Source organism: Stomoxys calcitrans, chromosome 1 (genome assembly GCF_963082655.1).
Source record: "Stomoxys calcitrans chromosome 1, idStoCalc2.1, whole genome shotgun sequence".
NCBI lineage: Eukaryota > Metazoa > Arthropoda > Insecta > Diptera > Muscidae > Stomoxys > Stomoxys calcitrans.
The window spans coordinates 110,232,681-110,241,634 of record NC_081552.1 but is presented as its reverse complement, the minus strand read 5'-3'; the positions used below and the strand labels follow the sequence as shown (position 1 = coordinate 110,241,634).

General features: G+C 39.2%; 1 protein-coding gene across 1 annotated transcript; it reads right to left on the bottom strand.

Annotated features, from left to right (window-relative positions):
* Positions 1 to 722: 722 nt before the first annotated feature.
* Positions 723 to 5,789, bottom strand: LOC131996757 (uncharacterized). Its single transcript, XM_059366659.1, has 2 exons — positions 2,759 to 5,789; positions 723 to 2,449 (listed from the first exon to the last, which is right to left on the bottom strand). Exons 1-2 carry the CDS (start codon positions 5,787 to 5,789, stop codon positions 723 to 725), a joined length of 4,758 nt encoding a protein of 1,585 aa, XP_059222642.1.
* Between the last annotated feature and the right edge of the window lie 3,165 nt (positions 5,790 to 8,954).

Here is an 8,954-nt window from a genome sequence, read left to right as displayed (position 1 = left end):
ATTTAATAATGGCAAGCTCCAGAGATGATCCACCCAAAGATGGTGCTTTGAGCTATCGGCATATTTGAGGACGTTTGAATCATTCCAGCTCTTAATATTTTTGGTAAATTATCGTTGGCCAGCAGAATTTCGACATTTGATGGATTGCAGAAGTGTGGATCGGCTAAGTCATGCAGGGTGTCATAAATTGTACGAAGTTTTGCTGCCGTTGTAGTTGTTGGAAGAGTTGTATGGAAACGGGAGTGAACAACGTCGGCTCAACCGTTCTTTAAAGTGCGGCTTATGGTTGCTGGTTCTCTTGTTTTGTGGTGAACTTCGTTGCCTATTGTTCGATTGTTTTTTGGTCCGTGATGATGATGGTTTATGGGAGCTAGTTCGGCTTCGGTGGTACTCGTGAGTGTTGGATGATTCCCTGGGTTGACTTGCCGCCTTAGGGTTGGGTGATTTATCCACGTGAACCATGGTATGGTGGTTAAGCTGGCACACCATGCATTTGCTTCTGGATGGGCACCAGTTCCGGGTGTGAGCTGTGCCAAGGCAGTTGTAACAGAAGCCCTTTTCTCTTATTACGTCTCGTCTTTTGGCCACGAACATGCGCTGGAACTCTGGGCAATTTTTAAGGTAATGTCGATTTTTACAAATGCGACATTTTGGTGCGCTAGATGATGTGCTAGAATGTAAGTTTTATTGAGTGTGTGAACGTGTTTTACTAAGGCTAACGACTAGGCTTTGGGTAGAATGCATAGTTTAACTAAAGGACGAATAAGTGTTCCATTCTGTGTGCGTATTTCCGCAACACGAACCTTGGAGTCTTTTCCAGTGAAAACTTTTAATACTCTTCCCAGACACCACTCCGTGGGGGGAAGATTGTCATCTTTGACGACAACAAAATCGTCTTTTTCCAAATTAAGCTGAGTAGTCTTCCATTTGTATCTTCTTTGTAATTCTGATACATATTCATTTTTCCACCTCTTAGCAAACAGTATTTGCAAAGTTTTCAGTCTTTGCCAACGATTCATCAACGATAAATTATCTGAGTATTCCTCAGGTATGGCCATCAAAGCGGCCCCTCTAATTAAGTGGCCAGGAGTCAGTGGAATAAGATCAGTGGGGTCTTCGCTGATAGGAGACAGTGGTCGCGAGTTCAGTACACTCTCAATTCGCACTAAAAGGGTGGAAAACTCCTCAAATGTGAACTTCATGTTCGAGGCAACCTTTCGAAAATGTGTTTTCATACTCTTCACAGCCGCCTCCCACAAGCCTCCCATATGTGGAGCGTGGGGCGGTATGAAGTGCCAAGAAAACCCGTGCATACCATATTTCTCAATAACAGATTTTTCAGAAGCTTTCAGAAATTCCTTGAACTCCCTCACAAGGGTTCTATTTGCACCTATGAAGTTAGTTCCGTTGTCGGAAAAAACCTTTTTAGGGAAACCCCTTCTTCCTACAAAGCGATTAAAAGTGGAGAGGAAAGCTTCAGTCGATAAATCCGAACAGGCCTCTAAGTGAACAGCACGCGTCGATAAGCAAACAAAATTTGCAGCATAACCCTTTTGTAGTTTGGCGTTTCGAATTTTGGACGTCTTTAATTCGAATGGTCCAGCAAAATCGATTCCCGTGTGAGTAAAAGGTAAAGAGAAAGTACACCTTTCAGCGGGTAGGGCAGACATTATTTGGTTTCTAACCTTGTGCTTGTACACAGTGCATATCTTACAGTTTCGAACGCAGTGTCGTATTGCACTTTTCAAGCGAATAACATAAAACTCTTGCCGAATGTTACGCAGCATGGTTTGGTGTTCAGCATGTAATAGGATTTTGTGCGTAAAATCGATAAATAGTTTACAAAATTTCGAATTTTCAGGCAGTATTATGGGAAAGCGCTCATTGTAACTCAGGTCCGAATTCGCTAGGCGGCCGTTGACACGCAACAGTCCACCTTCATCTAAAAACGGGTTCAGTGTCAAAAGCCTGCTTTTAGAATTTATGGCTTGGCGAGATTCTACGGCCTGATATTCTGCAGGAAAGTGTGACATCTGGGCGAGTTGGATCAGTCTGTATTTCGCAAAATGAATTTCCTGAGATGTAATAAAATTAGCTTGGATATGGCCATCATATCGTTTCTGACATTTTCGAATAAATCGAAACATAAAACAAATGACTCGTAGTGCTCGATCCAAAGATGAAAACCGTTCTAGTACCTCTTGTGCATGAACTTGTGTTTGACACACCACAATTTTCCTTTCCAGTGTTGGTTCTTTGTACGTGGTTTGTTTTGGCCAATATTCCGTCGATTTTACTAGCCAAGGTGGGCCATGCCACCACAAAGGATTTTCATTAAGTTTGGTTGCGGTACATCCACGAGTGCCTATGTCGGCCGGATTTTCATTAGTTGGAACATGTCTCCAGCTGACGTTACCAACGTTGTCCAAGATTTCAGAAACCTTGTTGGCTACAAATGTTTTCCAATGAAACGGAGGCTTTTGTAACCAAGCCAAGGTAATTGTGGAATCAGACCACAGATATATTTCAGATACAGTTGAGCTTAAATTTTGACAAACAGATTTTGTCAATTTGGATAATAATCTTGCCCCGCAAAGCTCTAACTTTGGCAAACTGATTGTCTTCAATGGGGCTACCTTGCTTTTAGACGCTAATAAGAATGAAGTTGTAACATTAGTAGCAGACGTTGTTATAACGTAAATGCAGGCACAGTACGCCTTTTATGAGGCATCACAAAATCCGTGCATTTGAATCTTGCCCTCAGGAGAGTAACGTATCCAACGAGGGATTTTCAAGTTTTCTATCTCGGGGAGATTAGATATGAATATATCCCATTTTTCTAAAGAATGCGGTTTGACCTCCTCATCCCATTCGGTCCCATCTATCCAAAGTTGCTGCATTAGAATTTTAGCCAATACAATGATTGGAGACAGCCAGCCTGCTGGATCGAAAAGCTTTGCAACAATTGACAAGATTTTCCTCTTGGTTATTGGGGACGAAGGAACAGATATATTCGTTATCTTATAGAAAAATTGATCAGTCATGGCATTCCATCGTATGCCTAACGTTTTTGTTTCGCTGGTCTCCTCAAATTTTAAAAAGTCTTCGGTTAGAAGATCCTCGGGGGGTAAATGTTGGAGTATCGAAGGGTGATTTGCAGTCATTTTCTTTAATGGGAATCCAGCAGAACTTAACAAATCTATCAGCTCCAAAATGTAGGTTCGCGCTTCTGTTACTGTGTGCCCGCCAGACAATATATCGTCTACATAAATTTGATGCTGAAGAATGTCTGCAGCTTTTGGATGCGTAGCCTTCCCCTCTTCACTCAGTTGCAATAACGTTCGTATTGCTAAATAAGGTGCGCAGTTTACACCAAATGTAACAGTTTTCAGATAAAAGTCCTGAATTTCCTCAGAGGACGATTTCCGAAACAGTATTTTTTGGAATGGCCTGTCATCTTCATGAATGTAAATTTGGCGATACATCTTTTCGATGTCGCCATTGAAAACATATTTGTAGAATCGCCAGCGTAGTATTACATTCATTAAGTCATTTTGAAGAGTCGGGCCGGTACACAAAATGTCATTTAGAGAAACGCCGGTGGAAGATTTTTTGGAAGCGTTAAAAACCACCCTTACTTTGGTGGATGCGCTCTCAGGTCTTATTACAGCATGATGTGGTAAGTAAAAGGAGGAATATCGAGAATTCTCATGTATTTCAACTGGTGGGGCCAGCTCCATATGTTCTAGAGTCAAATATTCGAATAGAACCTTAGAATATTCGGATGATAGCGCATGAGAATTTGCTAAAGTTTTCTCCATTCTAAGGAATTGTCCCATTGCGGCGCGTCTCGAAGACCCGAGAATCATTTCAGAGGGGAGGTCTTGTTGAAATGGCAGTCTGACCATGTATTTTCCGTCTGGCAGGCGAGTTGTGGTTCTCCGGTAAAACTCCTCACACCAGGCATCAATTTCGGACACAGGTTTTGAAACAGGAACCTCCTCTATCTCCCAAAATTTCCGAATGTCCTCATTCAGCGTGTCAGGAGACGTTATCCAGGAAGCGAAAACTGAAACCGCACGAGTCTTCAGCGGACCACTAACCAACCAACCAAATTCAGTATTTTGTGCCAATAGGTTGCCTGAGATGTTCTTTTGGACACCAGATTTGATAATCGACGGCAAAACGTCGCTACCTAATAGCATATCTATGGACCCAGGTTTAAAGAAGGTTGGATCAGCTAGTTCCAGGCGGTTCAATCTCGACCAGTCTAAAACCGGTGTTGGAACCCCTGGCATAAGGTGATTTAAGCCCGAAACAACTATGGCCGATGTGCGCAGTCTAAAATCAGATGTTCGTGCCTTCAATGTTATATGACACAGTTTGGAGGAGTTCTCAAGAACAATTCCTCCTAGTCCTGATATTCTTGTCAAGGATTTCTTGGTAGGAATCGATAGTCTATTAATTATCCTATTTGAAATGAATGATTCCTGAGAACCCTGATCGATGAATGCTCTAACAGTAAAAAGTGTATTTAAATGGTCTATTTCTACCAAGGCAGTAGGCAAGACAGTTCCTTCTCCGGAGTCATGGAAATGCGATTGGACATTGAATGGCGCTGGGTATGCGGCCTCCGACGTTGATGGATGTTCATCATAATATGTATCTATATGGAAGGATGCTGACTGATTTTGAGGTACCCGTTGGTTGGAGCCAGCCTCTACGTTCATTGGCCTCGTATTCTCATTACGATTCTGCGCTTCATTTGTTTCTGGATGTAGCATGGTATGATGTTTTCTATGACATTTTTGACAAACATTTTCGCTTTGACAGTTCTGTTCGCTATGACCGTAAGAGAGACAGTTCTCACAGACCTTATTAGAAGTTACAAATCTTTGCTTCTCGCTAAGCGACCACGATTTGAACTTGGGACAGGCTCTTAAAGCATGGTTTTGGCGACATACTTTGCACGGACGGTAGGTCGCGTCAGTTTTAGTGTGGAAACTCTGTGACCTATTGGCAGTCGATGAAGTACTGGAAGGTTTCCTCATGTCGGAAATCGATTCCAACATGTTCCACCGTTTCGATATAAAATCATCTAACTGGCACCAGGTTGGCATCCTCTTGTGGTCATGAATCGAATTTTCCCATGCTGTTAAAGTTTCTTCCGGCAGTTTCGAAGAAACCCAATACACTAGGAAGGGATCCCATGACATTACCGAAATATTATAAGTTTTTAAGACCGCAAGGCAGTTATTTACAGTGTATTGTAGATTCCTGAGAGCTTTTCCCCTTTCCGAAGTCACATTATCGATTTCGAAAATTTTCCTCAGTTGATGATTGACAAGAATACGATGGTTTTCATACCGTTGCCGTAAGGACTCCCATGCTAAGTCGAAATTGTTATCGGTGAGCGCAAATTGTTTTACAATTTGATTGGCCTCACCGCGAGTCTTGGCCCTGAGATGGAACAGTTTCTGTGCTGCCGATAGCTTGGGATGTTTAGTATAAATGGCCGTAAACATATCCCTAAAACTAGGCCATTTGTCATAGCCACCGCTAAAGCACTCCGTATCACAAGGAGGAACTTTTAAGGCGTAACCACTTTCATCTACGACTTTTGCTTCAGGTCTTTTCTGCTGTGTGGCACTTTCCAGCTTCTGTCTTTCAATCTGAACTAGGTCCAATATTGACGCCTTGCAGCTTTTGTAAACCTTGCAAGACTCTGAAAACTTCGAATGTACGGACGTGCGTATAGATTCAGTGTAAGCCGGGTCCTGAGATGTCATCTCAGCCTCATATATGCCAACAAGCTGACGCCAACGGCGTTCCAAATCGTCCAATTCCACTTGTAGACCGGAGGCCGTATGATCCTCAAGTGGTATGTCAGAAAAATTCGCGCAGAAAGTGACCACTTGGTCAGAAAAGAAAATAAACTTTTGCGAAGCCATTTTATTAAAAAAAATCTCAAAACAATAGAAATCAGGTAGGAAACAGTCAAATCAGTTTATAAGGTGAAATCTTCAAATTCCAAATCAAAAAATTCCAAAAATCACAAAGTGAAATCCTAATTATCTTCAAATCCTTGGAAATAATCTGGCAGTTTGCATGTGAAAGTAATTCAGACAAAATAGATATCAGAATGGTAACCAAGTTAGTGGCGAAACTTGGCCAAAATACGCTGACCATAAAGCAGAAAAAATTAAACTGAAAATAATTTTGTATCACGATTGTAGGGACACTTTGCTGAATATATATATCGTGAAAATAAAACGTGAGAAATAAAGGTGATAAACCAAACGAACCAAGTTCTTGGAATCAATCCTTATTCCAGCGCAGCTTTTAGTATGTAAAACGTCGTAAAATTGTTTCCTTAGGGTTCACAAACCTATGAAATCTGATAGGATATACTCGGTTTCTCGCTAAGTCCTTAATCCACCAAAAAACAAGTTAAACTTCAGACAATGCAAATGATAAATTATATAATTTCTTTCCTGTGAAGGTTTTATATGTCAACCAATAAGAATTTCCATAAGCAATTTTCGTAAGATGGCCAATTAAATACTAAGCTTTTATTGTTGTTTTTTTTTTTTTTTGCATTATGGCGACTTTCAAATAAATGTATTAAGAAAGCGTTTTCAAATCCCAGCGATCATATATGTTTCAAAATAAGGGAATATTTAAAATATTCGACTTTTGCGTTCTGGGTATTATCAGTGGTTTTCCTTTTGGTAACAAAGGCATCAATTAAATCCCCAAATAATATCTTGAAATCCCTTTCTATTGCATGCTCTATGATCCATTCAATCTTTGACCAGTTGTAATAGCCTCAACTAGACACTGTCGGCAACTTTCCCTCTCTCTTCTTCTGTGGGTCAATGAACTCAGCTTTCCTTGGCAAATTTTGTGTTCTTGGCTGCTATTGGTTGTTCGCACCCACACGTACCATGCAATTTAAAGTCACTGTAGCGGTTTTTGATTTGGCTGTTGGACTTTCGCGTTTTTTGCTTTTTAATATGACTTTAAAATAATTTTATTTTTTTTTTGGGTATGCCGAAAGAAATTATCAAAATTTAGATGCATATAGTAAGAATGAGAAAGAAAATAGTAGAAAGAGAAAAAAAAATTCTTTTTTTGCTTTTTTTTTCAATTTTCAAAATTCTGACTTTTTTTTTTTTTTTTTAACGAATATAAGCTTGAATCAATAAATTGTGAGCAAATTTGAACCAGTTTTTGGTAGGTTTTGCAACAACTTCAAAATTTTATGTATTTTGTTTTACAGATGGGATGGAAATATTCAATAAGACCAAAGTTTAACACAGTGCCATAACCCAGTGGTATGCGTAGACCGATTAGTCAATTTCCTTTCCAATATGCATAGTATATGACAGAATATATACAGGTTTGTTCACTTCTCCCACGAAGGCAGTATTAGTAAATGATTTTGCTCCTAGCAACTTTAATGGGGTTAACTTTCTAAACGACCCTCATATATGTCATATGTACAAATACACTCACCATATTTTTCCCCTCGGTAACCGGTCGAATCTTCCTCACTCTTCTCGTCTAGTCATAAACCATGTGCCGTGATCCGTTATGGAAAAAAGACTCTGCAGCCAGCTTGACTATTATAATCCACATGGAGACAATTTCAATTGTAAATTTTCTTTAATTCTTCCAAATTAGTGCACTAATTTTTTTACTCTGTGCTCTTTCGTTATTTTCCTCAATTCAAATTGTGAAAAATATTCCTTTTCCTTCAAACTTTCATAAAATTCTCTAAAAAACTTTTTTTCTCACTCTGCACAATAACTATTTATTTCTTTTAAATTCTTCTATTTTATACAACAACTCGAGGTTTCTTAATAAACGCACTTAAAATAAATTTGCCTTCTTTTTTTCTTCAATTATCACTATGCATGCATTCTTTAAAAAATCATTCGTACAGTTTTTGACAAATTTTTTCAAGTCACACATCGATAAGAATGACAGGCAAGCAGTCAACCGGCGTTTAACTAACCTCTCAGTAGAAGAGCTCATATATATAAAAAAATAAAATCAATGCAGAGAGATGGAGATGGGATGTCTGCAACGATGGCCGCGCCTAATACTTGAAAAAAGAGAGTCAAGTTGTGATGCACTGCTGGTTGTGGTATTGTAATGCGCTGCTGGCTGTTGCAGTAATTATCACGTTTACGTCGGCGTGATCACGGCAGCAGAGACTGAGGAGTATAGTGCTTTTTTTTTTTTTTTGCAATGTTGAAAAAAGAGAACCCAAGCCAGAGAAATATATTTCTAAGAGAGTCTTGAATAAAGACTATGTAATTGGATTTCTAACTGGGGAAAATAAGTATGGGAGTTCGAGTTGTACTTTTTCTTTTTTTTTTTTTTTTGTAGCCGTAGAAAAAATAATTAAGCAATAAGAGAGTAGTAAAGTTTTCAAGGTTTCTTCCTCTTGTAAAAAGTCTCTTTGCCAAACTGATTCTATAAGAGTTTCTTTTCGATTCTGATGTTTTATCAACATCCATACAGAAAAGCAAACAGCAGAATAAGAGGAACGTGTTAGATGGTAAAACAGAAAATAGTGCAATGAGGCGATGAAAGTATGACTTTACTTTACTCTTGCCTCTTCTTCGTAGTGTTGATTGAGGTTAATTCGGTAACCATAAAATGCGATTGTCATGCTCGTGAAGCCATGACCGATATGTTAGATATATTACTTCAATGTAACAGAAAAAGGCGCTTTCGTAAAAAGCACTTTTAATAAAAGCGGGGTTATAATAGTAATTATGCGGACTATGTGCAAACCTCAACACAGAATTGAAATCTTTAATGCAATTTTTTTTTCGATACGAGAATTTAACGAATATGTACAATATATTCGGTCCTCAGATAATTTAGATTTCTTAGCAGTTCGTTTCTTTTTTATCAAAAGCCTAACCGTTCACACACCA

Coding starts and splice junctions, on each gene's coding strand:
- LOC131996757 (XM_059366659.1), bottom strand. CDS start 5,789: ATGACATCTCAGGACCCGGCTTACACTGAATCTATACGCACGTCCGTA. Junction 2,450..2,758: donor GATACGTTACTCTCCTGAGG/GCAAGATTCAAA, acceptor AAACATTTGTAG/CCAACAAGGTTTCTGAAATC.